General features: G+C 48.5%; 1 protein-coding gene and 1 pseudogene across 2 annotated transcripts; one reads left to right on the forward strand and one right to left on the reverse strand.

Annotated features, from left to right (window-relative positions):
• The first annotated feature begins 333 nt into the window (after positions 1-333).
• On the forward strand, positions 334-5,024 carry LOC100058814 (keratin, type I cytoskeletal 18 pseudogene; annotated as a pseudogene).
• A 683-nt stretch (positions 5,025-5,707) lies between these two features.
• ATP5MC2 (ATP synthase membrane subunit c locus 2) lies at positions 5,708-13,982 on the reverse strand. 2 transcript variants are annotated; one of them, XM_023643708.2, is made up of 5 exons: positions 12,597-13,982; positions 9,759-9,825; positions 7,986-8,063; positions 7,255-7,448; positions 5,708-5,970 (listed from the first exon to the last, which is right to left on the reverse strand). In XM_023643708.2, the coding sequence occupies exons 2-5, from the start codon at positions 9,792-9,794 to the stop codon at positions 5,856-5,858; spliced, it is 423 nt and encodes a 140-aa protein (XP_023499476.1). In that variant the 5' UTR covers positions 9,795-9,825; positions 12,597-13,982; the 3' UTR covers positions 5,708-5,855. The 2 variants fall into 2 exon arrangements, with proteins under 2 accessions (XP_023499476.1, XP_070127668.1); XM_070271567.1 differs by having other exon boundaries at positions 9,940-13,583.
• Between the last annotated feature and the right edge of the window lie 561 nt (positions 13,983-14,543).

Raw genomic sequence — 14,543 nt, forward strand, 5'->3', positions numbered from 1 at the left:
TAACCTCAAGGACTAAGTCATGATTCTTGAATCTGAGTTTTAGTTATCTCATCCATTGAAACAAGAAAGAAATACCTACTTCACACAAATGAAATAGTTATAGTAAAGAGCATGGCATACAATTTTTGTTTAAAGGTATTTCCTAGTTTAGCCGTCCTGAGCTAGATCAGATTCAACAAAGTTAGGAGGCAGAGGGTCAGATAAGCCAACTTTTGGAGTTTCCTTTCAATGCAAGATTCAGATGAAACCTCACTCCTTTTCCAGATGGAAGACTGCACTTGTATTAGCTTTCTATTGCGACGTAACAAATCATGAGAAACTCAGTGGTTTAAAACAACATCCATTTATTATCTTATGTCCTGTGGATCATAAATCCAGGCAAGCTTGACTGGGTTCTCGGCTTAGGGTCTCACAAAGACAAAGTCAAGAAAGGTGTTGACTGGGCTGGGCTCTTATCTAGAGGTTCTGAGGAAGAGTCCACTTTCAAGCTCATTCAGGCTGTTGGCAGAATTCAGCTCCTTGCAGTTGTAGGACTAAGGTCCCCATTTTCTTGCTGGCTGTTGGTTAGGGGCTCAATTTCAGCTCTTAGAGGCCACTTTCCAGTCCTTGCATATGGTCTCCTCCAGCTTCAAAGCCAGCAACGGCACATCGAATCCTTCCTTCAAATCTCTCTGATTGCTCCTTCTGCCACCAGCCTGAGAACACTCTTTGCTTGTAAGGGCTCATGTGATGAGATCAGGCTCACGTAGACAGTCTCCCTTAGTCAACTGTGTCATGTAATATAACATAACCATGGACATGACATCTCATCAAATTCACAGGTCCAGGGATTCGAGCAGGATATATTTAAGAAGTCATTTAAAAAATTCTGCCTACCACAGTACTTATTCAAAAGATGAAAGGGAATGATCTCTTTTGGGGTAGAAGGAGGAAGGAAGTGAGAACAAACTATCTGTAACTAACCATTTACACTAATAAGAAGCCAAGCATTTGCAGTGGGAGGCCTGACCTCATCCCTAGCACTCTGTCGATCACGTCTTCTGCCATTCATAAACTGGCTGTTGTGATCACAATGTACTAAGACTCACAGTACCTTGAGGTTATGCTCAAAAATAAAGACATTTAAGAAATGCGTGGGGACTAAAAAATCTTCCTATGTTTTAGTTTTTCCTCATCAAACAGTGACAACACCAAGCTGCCCAAGAGCGTGTTCTAAGAATACATGTTAGAAAACGCATATTTTTAGATATGGCTCAATAAAGACCAAGTTTCATTGCTCAAAACTTGGAAGACTAAGACAGTATTCTCTACTCACCAGTGTGATGGTACTCTTCTTCCTTTTTCTATTTCAGAATTCAACTTGAATATTCTTTCATCTTTTTTGTTGAATGGAGGTAAGACACAAAGCAGGCTTTGGGTTCCTGGACACTAATTTAAGCTAAATCACCAGTGTGGCTGCTGAGCAGCTTCCTCATCCTGATGACCTGAGAAGGCCTCAAACTAAATGAATCCTGAAAGGAAGGCTGGAACAGGGTTCCTCATTAATGCGGTTCAGCATTTAGATGATTTTCAAAGGACATCATTTTCTTCTAATTAGGATGGCACTCCTCCCCTGGTACTGAAGAAACACAACTAACTCGAAGAAACAGGAGTAAGGAGGAGAGCAAGCCCCAGGGGTTTTCTCTCCAGAGGCTTTATGGCCAGACTTTATAAATTTAGGAAAGTCAGTTCTCTTTTCTGTCAACCATAAAAGAGGGAGAAACTGTCTAAAAAAATGCCTATAATGTGCTCTGAGCTCCTTGGAGAATGAGAAAGCAAATTATAATCAATATACATTGAACTTTGACAGCACCACCCTTTCCAAAGACTCAAGGTACCCCTGGTGCACACACATAACTCCTGGGATGAGAATTATTATCCCTATTTAGTAGGTGGGGAGAAACCGAAGTTCTAGAAAGTTATTGGTTAGTGATCTGCCCAACATCTCAGTGCCCAATGAAAAGGAAAGATTAGAACTAACATTTCCTGATTTCAAATCATGTGCTCTTTCTAAAACTACAAGAACAAGCAGAAAGCTTTCATTCTATGTTATCAAAGTTGGGAACATCTTCAGAAAATTGGCTCTTGGATCCTCTCTACTAAAACAGCACTCCTCTGCCTCAAGCTGTTGGAAACTTGAGTTGCCAAGAAGTATCTCTTGGGGCCTGAAAGGAGGTTGCCTTGACTCTTCCTGAAGAAATTTGCTTCCAAGCTTCTTGCAGCACCATCTCATCGCTCACCTCAGAGAGCAAAAAAACCCCCACGTGGGCCACCAAGCCATACTCTCTCCAAGCACCTGAGTTGTTAAGGGGTTAGCTAGATTCAATCCCAAAGAAAGGGCCAAGGAGAGAAATAAAGCACAGGTGACTCTGACCTGATGATCTGAGAAGGGATGGGCCACAGAGGCACCCACCAGAGGTTAAACTCAGGTCACCAAAACAAAAAGAGGGCTATTCTGGCGGCCAGAACCTGAGTCCCAGCCTCTCGCTTTCCCGCGCGAACAACATGAGCTTCAGCGCCCGCTCCACCTTCTCCACCAACTACCGGTCCCTCGGCTCCGTGCAGTCGCCCAGCCACTGGGGCCGGCCGGTCAGCAGCGCGGCCAGTGTCTATGCAGGCGCCGGGGGCTCGGGCTCCCGCATCTCCGTGTCCCGCTCCTCCAGCTTCCGGGGCAGCTGGGGGGCTTGGGGTCTGGCCGCGGGGATGGCCGGGGGTCTGGTGGGCGTAGGAGGCATCCAGAGTGAGAAGGAGGCCATGCAAGACCTGAATGACCGCCTGGCCTCCTACCTGGAGAGGGTAAGGAGCCTGGAGACTGAGAATCGGAGACTGGAGAGCAAGATCCGGGAACACCTGGAGAAGAAGGGGCCCCAGGTCCGAGACTGGGGGCCTTACCTCAAGACCATTGAGGAGCTGAGGGCTCAGATCTTTGCAAATTCTGTGGACAATGCCTGCATCGTTCTGCAGATTGACAATGCCCGTCTTGCTGCTGATGACTTCAGAGTCAAGTATGAGACGGAGCTGGCCATGCGCCAGTCTGTGGAGAGTGACATCCATGGGCTCCGAAAGGTCATTGATGACACCACTGTCACTCGGCTGCAGCTGGAGATGGAGATCGAGGCTCTCAAGGAGGAGCTGCTCTTCATGAAGAACCACGAGGAGGAAGTGAAGAGTCTTCAGAACCAGATTACCAACTCTGGGTTGACCACAGAGTTGGATGCCCCCAAATCTCAGGACCTCAGCAAGATCATGGCGGACATCCGAGCCCAGTATGAAGAGCTGGCTCGGAAGAACCGAGAGGAGCTGGACAAGTACTGGTCTCAGCAGATTGAGAGCACCATAGTGGTCACCACGCAGACTGCAGAGATAGGCACTGCTGAGGCCACACTCAAGGAGCTGAGGCACACGGTGCAGTCCTTGGAGATCGACCTGAACTCGATGAGAAATCTGAAGGCCAGCTTGGAGAACAACCTGAGGGAGGTGGAGGCCCGCTTCGCCATGCAGATGCAGCAGCTCAATGAGATCCTGCGGCACCTGGAGTCAGAGCTGGCCCAGACCCGGGCAGAGGGCCAACGCCAGACCCAAGAGTACGAAGCCCTGCTGAACATCAAGATCAAGCTGGAGGCTGAGATCGCCACCTACCGCCGCCTGCTGGAAGCCGGGGAGGACTTCAGTCTTGGCGACGCCCTGGACAGCAACAGCTCCTTACAAACTATCCAGAAGACCACCCCCCGCAGGATTGTGGATGGCAGATTGGTGTCCGAGACCAATGACACCAAAGTTCTGAGGCATTGAGGCCGCAGAAGCAGGGTACCCTTTGGGGAGCAGTAAGCCAATAAAAAGTTCAGTGGTTACTGGACCACACTTAAAAAAAAAAAAAAAAGAGGGCTATTCCTCATCTCCAAGTACGCACTTTCCACCTCCTCTTGGCTGGAGGAGCTGTTCTTGTGAGGTCCACTTAGAGCCCCACAGTCCAGAATATAGTTATTTGGGAGTAGGAAAGTAATCCGGAAGCAAATGCGGATAGGATCCCTCTCAACCCTGATCACAAGAGCAAAAGGGCAAGGGGGAATGATTTGGGGGGACCTGCTTACTGAGATTCAGTTTACTCTGGGGTCAAGTCTTGGCCCTGGGTTTTAATTAGTCATTTATTGAACCAAAAAAACCGTTGTGGTCTACATTATCATGAAAGGACTTCAATTTATACCCTGTTATTTCAAGTATGTGCAAGGCTTAAAGTTTATCTAGCCTTTAGAAAAGATAATTCTTTACCTTTATACTAACCCCACTGTCCAAAGTCCCTCAAGGCGTTTTTAAGGGAAAAGGTTTATCTGTGCTTACCCTGCCCTCTCCCTCTTGCTCGGGCAACAGTGGCCTAGGGGAGAGTCCCACAAGACCAACAGTGTGGTGGTCTTACACCCTGGGCTATAAGACATGATCCTTGCTCTGGCTCCAGCTCTGCGGGTGAATGTTCCTCAGAGAATCCTTTGATTTCCCAAAGTGTCAGTTTCCTCACTTGAGAAGTGAGGTGGTTGGTTAGATGATTAAATAAAAAATGTGACTAAAATATTGCTGAGATGCGTCATGCCAGATACTTGTAGGGATACACAGATGAACATGACATAGTCCCTGCCTCAAGAAACTGATAATCTAACTTAGAAGAAAAGGTGTACACACATGCGCTCATGCACACACAAATCCAATTTATCATAGATCACAAGCAGTACAAAGGATACAACACGCTCTACGGCCATTTATATGGATTAATGCTTATTTGACTGAAGGCAGATGGAAACCAGATGAAAGCTTCAAGAGAGGAAGAGGTACCATTTAAGCTGCCTCTCAGAATAAGAGTTTGAGGGGCTGGCCTGGTGGCATAGAGGTTAAGTTTGTGTGCTCTGCTTCGGTGGCCCGGGGTTCACGGGTTTGGATCCTGGGAGCCATGCTTTGGTGGGGTCCCATATACAAAATAGAGGCAGATTGGCATGGATGTTAGCTCAGGGACAATTTTCCTCACAAAAACAAACAATAACAACAAAGAATAAGGAGAGTTTGAGAAAGAGGAAAGTGAGCAAAGATTCAAGTAAAGAAAGCAGAGATGGCCAAAGGGCAAGGCCCAGAGACAGGAAAGTATCTGAAAAATGACAAACAGTTCACTTTGGGTAGACTGTATGGGAATAAGAAAAGATAAAGCTGAGAAAGTTGAGGTCAGCCTGTTTTTGAATTGGTAAATGGCAAAACCAGTCCTATGCTTAAGGAGGATTAACCTGGCAGTGGTGGGTAGAAGGAAATGCTAGAGGGAAGACTGGAGGCAGAAGGCCAGTTAAGAGGTTATTGCAATAGACCAGGTGGGTGGCAATGAAGGCCTGAGCCAGGAGAGTGGCAGTGAAAGCCAGGAGAGTGGCAGTGGGAACAGAGCCCATTACTCAAAATTTTAAGCCAGCACAGTAAGTTGCTACTGACCCAACAGGTCAAAGTAACAGGCCATCCAGGTGAAAATTATTAAAAAGAAGAACCAATAAATAAAGCTTGCCTGACATAGAGAACGAAGAACAAGGGGCCCCAGACCCATGTGAAGTTTAGAACCGTCACCACCCTCCAGGCCTTAGACTCCTTCCGAGGCACTCAGCCAACTGTGGAAAAGAAATACACACAGGAGACTCAAGAAACATCTTATTAATACAGTATTTATTTGTCTTCCTTCTGTCAAACCCTGAGCCAACCACTTTCCCCAGGCTGCCTGGGGAGGTATAGGAAAAGGAACACACAGGGCAGACGAGACACGGGAGAAAGAACTATGGGAGGTGGAGACGGCTTCTTCACATGGCGAAGAGGATGAGAAAGGCCACCATCAGGCAAAAAAGCCCCATGGCCTCGGAGAGGGCAAAGCCCAGAATGGCGTAGGAGAAGAGCTGTTGCTTCAGAGAAGGGTTCCTGGGAGAAGGGGAGGAGAAATGACTGAATTTCTACCCCACGCCAAGAAAAGGATAAACATCAAAGCTGGGCTCATGGAGAATTCACCTCCACAAGCTCATCTTATGTAATGAGTCTCTCAGAGTGACACCATCATGCCCAATTCTTACCCTGAGGGCTCTACAGAGACCGAATGAAGGGAGTGGACAATCCAAAATTCTCTAACATGGCCCAGGTACAAACATTACCTCCTCTAGTGGATCACCCATTGCATCAAAGTAGGGGATCTTAAAGGCTTGTTCGACTGCCTCCCATTCACTCTCTAAGGCAGTCTCTGGGGCGCGTTCTCAGAACCCGAGGGCTTTATGGAACACAATTAGAAATACTCTGTTTTGGAGGACAAGGGAGTTTGGAGGGACAGACTACCTTCTCTCATTTCAAAATAGTCAAGACTTCAGGCTTTAAGAAGCTATAAATGATCTGTGAGGTTTAGACGATATAAATCAAAATGGGACTCAGGACTTCCAACTTTGAAAGTCAATATATAACTTCTATTTCCCTTACTCTGTCACCCTTGGAAGCCTTGATGGATAAGGTAAAGCAACACCAGCTCTTAACAGAATCATGGACACAGCAGCAGTGAGGCTTCTTGTTTCACACAAATCCTAAAAAATAAACCTATTTCCCCAAGACATTAAGAGAACTTGTGGGTCTCCAGAGGATTAATTTAGTTCTAACAGTGAGTTGCCCAGAGTTGGTGAGGACCCAAGTGTCAGGGAGTTGTGGGGCTGGCTGCACAGGCAGTTTTCCCAGGAGTGACGGGGGGAATTCCTGGGGATGGGGAAAAACAGCAGCGAAGCCACTATGCTGACTGAGGCTCTAGAGCAGGGATAGCAAACTTTTTCTGTAAAGGGCTCGATGATAAATATTTTAGGCTTTGTGTGTCACATATGGTCTCTGTTGCCTGTTTTTTTCCCCATGACCCTTTAAAAATGTAAAACCTATTCTTAGCTCAGCTATACAAAACGAGGCTGTGGCCCAGATATGGCCCTCTGGCCTTAGTTGGCCCACTCCTACTCTAAACCAAAGCTGTTTAATAGAACTCTCCAATATGGTAGCCACTACTCACATGTGGCTACTGAGCCACATTAAAAGTACACAAAATTTAAACCCTGTGTGCTTTTAATTAAAATTTAAATTCAAATAGCCACATGTAGCTAGCGGCTACTATATAGGATAATGCAGCTATAGATCCGCAAATAGTTCTGCCCAGACCTTTGGAAGCATACGGAGGGTCCATCTTACCTGGCATAACCAATGATGAGGCTCCCAAATACAGTCCCAATTCCAGCCCCAGAGCCGGCCACCCCTACTGTGGCAGCCCCAGCCCCAATGAACTTGGCTGCTGTGTCGATGTCCCTTGAAATGGCGCTGGTTTGCAAGCCGCGGCTAGGAATAAGTGAGGTCAGGGGACGTGGGGCTGCCAAGCTGCTGAGGGTCTGTGAAGAAGCAGACAGAAACTAAAGTTTTTAGGAAACTCCTTTTTTGCTTTGGAAACTTTTATACCATTGAAACTCCTGGTGCTATCAAATCCCATGGTTTCTCCCCCAAACAGAAAAGTCTTTTAACTCCCTACAATGCTGCCAAGCAGAACTTTTTAATGCAAGAGGTGGATGTCAAATACCTTCAAAATTCAGGTATGGTTGAGAAGTCAGAGACTGAAGCCCTAGCCTGTTCTTGGTGCCCCAAGAAGATCATCTTCTGGGACTAAATGCTCCCAATTGAAGTCAGTAAACTAGGTCAGGTAATGGCAGTTAGCAGCAGCACACATGGGCATGTGCTGTCAGTGGCAAAAGCTGGAACACTGGAGCATATATGGTATCAACTGTCCTCTATCTTAACTAAAGCCAATGGCCTTGACCCTTCACTAATTTTAGTCTGTGATGATGTCCTCAGCACTCCCCCTATGGTTCTGCCAGGTAACCCTCCTTACCCCCTACCCCCAAACCACAGGCCCGATTCCACCTATAAGGTACCTCATCTGTCAGTGTCTCCGGTCGTTTCAGCACCACTGCAGACAGTGATCGGCTCAGCAGCTGAGAGGTGCTCCTGACCTAGTGAAACAACACAAGTGCAAGATGGTCAAGGAAGGCTCTGGAGAGGAGTTTCAGAACCATCCCAAGTTGTTACTTGGATGCCCCCTTCATTCTTCCCAACTTAAACAGAATCTTGGATCATTCTTTTACTTTTACCAAATTCTAGATTCAGGAACCACATCATTTCTCTCATTTCTCAGGCATCTCCTTTGCTTTAAGAGAAGAAAGTCTAGGGGCCAGCCCTGAGGCCTAGTGGTTAAGTTCGGCCTGCTCTGCTTCAGTGGCCCAGGTTTGGTTCTTGGGTGCAGATCTACACCACTTGTCGGCAGCCATGCTGTAGTGGCAACCCACATACAAAATAGAGGAAGACTGGCAGATGTTAGCTGAAGGCGAATCTTCCTTAGCAAAAAAAAAAAAAAAAGACAGAGAGAGAGAGAGAAGAAAGTCTACTTCCTTTTGGAAGGAATTACCTACCTGCGTTGAACCCTTTTACAGGCCTTGAGAATGGGAAGAAATCTAAGCCTCAGAAGCGTTTGCTTCACTCAGTAATAGAGATATATTGGTAATGGTCAGCCCATAAGAAGGAAGCCAATGATTGGAGCATCCTTCCCTAAACACATCCTTCTGGAAAACTGGCACAAAGATCCATGCCTAAAATTCACCCCCGCCTGGCAGCCTTTTCTGACTAATCCCAAGCCAGTGTCTCCAAAGCAGACAACACGGTAGTTTAACAGCCAGGGCTTCAGTCAGACAGATCTAGACTCAAATTTTAGCTCTATGTCAGCTGTGTGATCTTAGGACAAGTCACTTAAGTCCTTCTAAGTCTACTTTCTCATCTATCAAATGGGAATAATATATCTCAGGGTTGACTGGAGGAGTAACTGAGATTATGTATACAAACTGGTAAAACTCAGTGCTGGCCATACTAAGTGCTCAATAAATGGTACCCACTAATAGCATTGCTCCTTTTCACTTATGGATGGATGAACCAATTGCCTGCACCATCTAATAATTTCTAATTTCTTCTGAGTCAAATATTTTTCCTGTGTGTATTTATCTGCTGTTGAGCTTCCCACCCAACTTTAAGCTCCCAGAAGGAACGCCTAGCTGTGGCTCTCTGACGCTCAGGACAAGATCCTATACACAGCGTGTATCCAGTCCATGTGAGGCAATCTACTTCATGTTTACCATTTCTGGCTGGGTTCCAGTTTATACGAACACAGAGTTGCAGGATAGGAATAACTTGATCTCAGTTTAGATTCTCATTTATACTCTTACTCTTAAGATGGCTGGATGAGAAGAATTAACTGGCCTCCAAGGGATATGAGGCAGGGGGGTGAATGGTAAGCATTCACTCTCACCTGCCAGGCTAGCACAGCAAAGGGCCTTCCCTGAGCCCAGCTGTGAAGAACAAAGTCTGAGAAGGAAGAGACAAGACACCGCTCCTTAAAAACTCTCCTGGAGGGGCCGGCCCTGTGGCCAAGTGGTTGGGTTCGTGCACTCTGCTTCGGCGGCCCAGGATTTCCCCGGTTAGGATCCTGGGCGCGGAGATGCCACTGCTCATCAAGCGATGCTGAGGAGGCATCCCACATGCCACAAGAAGGACCCACAGCTAAAAATATACAACTATGCACTGGGGGGCTTTGGGGAGAAAAGGGAAAAATAAAATCTTAAAAAAAAAAAAACCCTCTCCTAGAAAAGGGAGGTACTCACCGAGGGGGTGGAGACAAACTTGGCGCAGGCATACATTTTCAGGGGATGAGGGGCTGTGGCAGGAGAGCTGGAATTACAGAAGCAGCATTGTAAATACTGTCCTTGCGCACCAAAGGTCATCCTTATAGGCAGAAAAGGTGCTCTGGAAAATTTAAATGGCCTAGAGAGCAGAGGGACTGACCTCAAGCCATCAGCAAAGATGGAATTAGAACCCTGAAGTCAAGATTTCCTCCACACAGCTTCCAAGATTTCCTTAGAATCAAGTGACTTGCCCTGGTCTGAACAAACAGCCACTTGGTCCCAGCTTTAAGACCTGTTATCCATTTCCATAGCCACGTGAGTTGGGGTTGTCAGAGGAATCTCCCCAATGTCCTCTGCCTAAGTTTTCCTCAGTTTCCATTCAAAAGGAATCCTTCTCAAGACTTCATTGTCTGGGCCTAAAAAAGTGGCCTTTAAAGACTCTTGGGAGAGTTTTGTTGAAGGCCAAGACACTGCAACGGTCTCCAACAATCTTTTTCCTGAATTACCTGAAAGAAATTATTTGGTTCCTCAAAATACTTGTTTTTTACATTAACAGGGTGAGCGTATCAGTGAGGAGCTGCCAGTAGTCCTGCGCTGCGCAACATTTCAGTCAACGAGGGAGCACACACACAACAGCGGCCGTAAGATTAGCACCGTACAGCCTAGGTGTGTGGGAGGCCATGGCATCAAGGTTTGTATAAGTGCTCTCTATGACGTTTACACAACGACAAAATCGCCTACCAATGCATTTCTCAGAACACATCCTGTTGTTAAGCGACAGGTAACTGTACTCTAATTAGCAATGACTATTAAAGTATTTGTTTTCACCATCACACTAAGGGGTATTCAATTTTGTATCCCAAAGATCTAAAATAATGCTGACACTCTGTAGTCACTTAAGCTGGTAGAATTGAACTTACCCGAGAAGAGTGGGTGAGTTAAAATTAAACCTACAAGTGGGTTTCTCAAGTGAGAGGCCCATCTGAACTAGAGTTATCTGGGGGTAGGGATGATGTATGAATTAAAAATGCATATTCTTGGGCCTTAGACCTTCCTGGTCAAGATCTCTGGGGATAAGGTGCAAGTACCCTGTATTTCAAACAAGCTTCTCAAATGATTCTTAGGTATACTGAGAGCACAGTCTTAAAACCAGTCTTGAACTCTTCTCATTCTTAACTCAATGCTTTCTAATATGCTACAGGTTGAAATACCATGATTATTTAGGCATGTTAAATGACACTTCCTTAAATGAGTTGGACTCATATTTTCCCAGGTTACACTTCTGAATCCAGAATCTTAGTTACTTCTAGATTAAAGGATATCTTCAACTCTTGTCCCGTCTAGAACTCTAATTTTGACCCATATGTAACTCTAATCCAATTCAACCTGTCCGATTATTCAGGTTTTCTTGGGTTAAAACCCCAAATTTCTTTACAGCTTTAAAAAAGGGAGCACTGGGGGGCCAGCCCGGTGGCGCAGCGGTTAAGTTCGCACGTTGCGCTTCTCGGTGTCCCAGGGTTCACAGGTTCGGATCCCGCTTGGCAAGCCATGCTGCGGTAGGCGTGCCACATATAAAGTAGAGGAAGATGGGCATGATGTTAGCTCAGGGCCAGGCTTCCTCAGCAAAAAGAGGACTGGCAGTAGTTCGCTCAGGGCTAATCTTCCTCAAAAAAAAAAAAAAAAAAAAAAGGGAGCACCGTTTTTTCCCAAGGCAATTAAACCTCAATATCATCATTTGTAAAATACAGTTCTTAGGGGGATTAAATGAAATAACATATGTAAAGAACCGAATGTGGTGCTGGCATGTAATAAGCCCACAGCAAAGGGTGGCAATTAAGGAAGCCAGCATGCAGTGCAGATGCCCTCAGTGGTCACCTAGCCTGGCCAAGTCTGCAATTGTCAGCCTACACCACCTCGGATCAGGCACTATCCAGAACCAGAGGGCCTAAATCATCCTGGGTTTCTTCCTCAGTGTCGATGAGTCATGGTAATAAACGGTTGCTGACTTAACCACTCCCTTCCTTAAACCTTCTTTTCCTCTTGAAGGCCGAGTCTGGGCACTCCTAGTAAACCCTTGACAGGAGAGCTGGCATGTGGGGACCATCCCCTGCTGGCACTGTCCCATCCTTTTGGGGCTGCTACCTCCAATGGAAAACCTATTAGTCCACCGTTTGCGTTCTTTCCAACTTCCCCGGAGTGGAAGGAAGAGAACAGTAGTGGGAGAGAACCAATGGTTCCAAGGAAACCGGCCTCTTCTCTGCCATAGCTCTCCCGGGCCACAGCCTCAAGGGCTGGACTGTTCTGTTCACTTCTGCCACGTTCACGGTTTAGTTTTTAAATGGAGGGGCGCTGACTAGAGGAGTTGGTGGCTTTAGACGATCTACTATTTCCACTGCTCGGCACCTGAGGTGCTGGGGCCGAAAGTCTGAAGGTTTCAGGACAAGGCAGGCACGAATCGAGAGGGGAGGAGGGGGGGACTCTGGGGATGGTGACAACTCTGAACGGGCAAGAGGGTGAGAAAAGAGCGTTTATAAGGGCTGAGTCGTAAGAGGTGAAATGAACACTCTGGGATGCGACTTTCGCCGGGTCCAAGGCACCCTCCCCCGACGGGACATCCAAGATGGCGCCAGGCGCGCGCGGTTGGAGGTCACCAGCACGCGGAAGGGGCAGCCCTAAGGCGCGGGGATACCAGCAGCAAGAGGGGGCGTGAGGACCGGGGTGGGAGCATGCAAGGTAAGGGCCTCAAAGCATCCGCGCGAAGTGGGGTGCCCGCGCGCCTGCGCAGCGCGACGCGGGCGCGAGGGTCCAAGGCCTTACCTGCTCCCACTGCAGAGAACACAGAGAGGGGCGGGGGGCGGGAATAGCGAAAGGAAGGCTCGGCGCCTGCGCGGCCCGGACCAACGAGTCGCTCCGCCAAGGATAGAGGGATTGCAATGTTGAGGGTCGGCCCCGGCGCCACAGCGCCGCCTGCCAGCTCTGTGGTGGCATCCGATCAGTCGCTCCACCTGGCGTTGGAGAGGAGAAACTGCAGGCGGAGCCGACCGTGTGCAGAAACGAGGACAACTCCGCAGTGTAAGACGATCTGTAACGTGGCCTGCGGTTTGGTCTGCACAGCGTTTGGATCTTGGACTCGAGTTCCCTTTCCAAGCATGCGCAGTCACATTGCAAAAAGAGGAAAAAAACCTACTCAGAAACTCAGTGTTAAATAGCACACAATCGGGATTGGGGTTCAGTGCCCAAAATGTAGCAGGAGGAAAATGAAGTCGTGGGATTCCTTCTTTCTGCTGGCCCGGGACCCTGGCTTTACGGACGGGAAACCTGTTCAATGGGCAAACAGCAAAATGCCCCAGCTGCCCTTGGTGGCTTCGCCTTTATTTCCCTTTCTCATCCCAGTGATCAGCCATGAGGGAAGCAGCATCAGCGCACCAGATGATAGGGGCTGAAGATGATTGGGACTCAAGCCCCCTAACCCTAAGCCTTCTTTCCCGAGTCCTGAGACGGACAAGGAATAACGGGCATCAGCGACCTGCAGTGAGTGGCGAGGTCACCCCAGGCACGCCCGTGCCTCTGCCCAGGCTCATCTACCAGAGTTGACACAAGCAGACCCTCCATGAGGTGCTCTCATGGAAGCCCCTCGGCTTCCCCCTCGTGTCCTTTCCCCGATGGAAGGAAGTGGGGGCCTTCCCGGCCCTCATCTCTTCTTCTGGGCCTCTGTCCCCCAGACAGGGTCTGCCCGGCCCCTTAGGAAGACGAGTGCGGCAAGGCCTACCTAGTTGCCCCCCTGTCCAGACCCCAGCCGGCCAGACATCGGGCTTGAACACAGCCCGAGAAAGACGGGGAAAGCTCACCAAACCCCCATAAAAAATAAAAAATGAAAAAAAAAAAAAGAAAGCCGCGGCTGTAAATAAAGCTAAATCCGCCACCCTCTGCGGGGCCGTTTGTCCTCCCCTCCTTGGCCCCGTCCTTCCCGCCGCCCCCTCCCGGCTCCCGGGCCCCGCGGCGCCCCGGCCCCGAGCTCCTCCATTTAATCGGATTTGGGAGAAGGGGAGGATAAATCACGGCAGCAGCTTTACGGTCCCGGAGGAGAGGCGAGCCGCAGCCAGGCACACCCCGGCCGGCGATAAAAACCGCCGCTGAAAGCCCACGGAGCAATTTCCCGGGACCCCGAGCGACGCCATTACAGGAATGTAATTTTGCCCGGATGAGGCCCCGAGTTTAATTATCCTCGCGGAGGAATTTCAATGCGGCCAATCCATCTTGCAGGCGGGCGGCAGAGGGATTTATATGGGCCCGTTATTTCACACCGATCCTCCATCTGCATTTTTATGGCCCTGAGTTCCTGAGAGGGAGGGGAAGGAGTGGGGAGAAACCGGAGAAGCGGGCGAGGAGAGAGGGGTGGGGGACTTCCCGCCTTTCCTAAATCCGCGATTCCACCTCGAGGAGGATTCTCACTGGTTCCCCTGAAATCCCCAAATGTCTCTCCCGCTCCAGTTGTTGACTTGGGTGGGGGGTCTGTGAGGAAAGGAGCTGGGATCCTGGCGAATCAATCAACAGGTATTTATCAAGTACCAAGTGGGGCCAGGCACCGAGTAAGATGCTGTGAGGGGAAAGGGAAGACAGGCGAGCGAGGATATCCCTGAAGCCCGCAGACACCCCCACCCTCGCCCATACTGAATTCCTTTCAGCTCTCGGCTTCACGTCCTCCGAGGCGAAAAGTTCTTAGGGGCCGCCGGCACCAGACGGTCTTTGCAGCTGTTTGCTGTG

The sequence above is a fragment of the Equus caballus genome, chromosome 6 (assembly GCF_041296265.1).
Source record: "Equus caballus isolate H_3958 breed thoroughbred chromosome 6, TB-T2T, whole genome shotgun sequence".
In the NCBI taxonomy this organism is placed as follows: Eukaryota; Metazoa; Chordata; class Mammalia; order Perissodactyla; family Equidae; genus Equus; species Equus caballus.

Excerpts from the sequence above, each read along its gene's own strand:
- ATP5MC2 (XM_023643708.2), bottom strand. The coding sequence starts at position 9,794 with ATGTATGCCTGCGCCAAGTTTGTCTCCACCCCCTCG. Across the intron at positions 8,064-9,758 it reads AGTTTGTCTCCACCCCCTCG|GTCAGGAGCACCTCTCAGCT; the intron begins GTGAGTACCTCC and ends TTGTTTCACTAG. Across the intron at positions 5,971-7,254 it reads CTCATCATTGGTTATGCCAG|GAACCCTTCTCTGAAGCAAC; the intron begins GTAAGATGGACC and ends CCCTTCTCCCAG.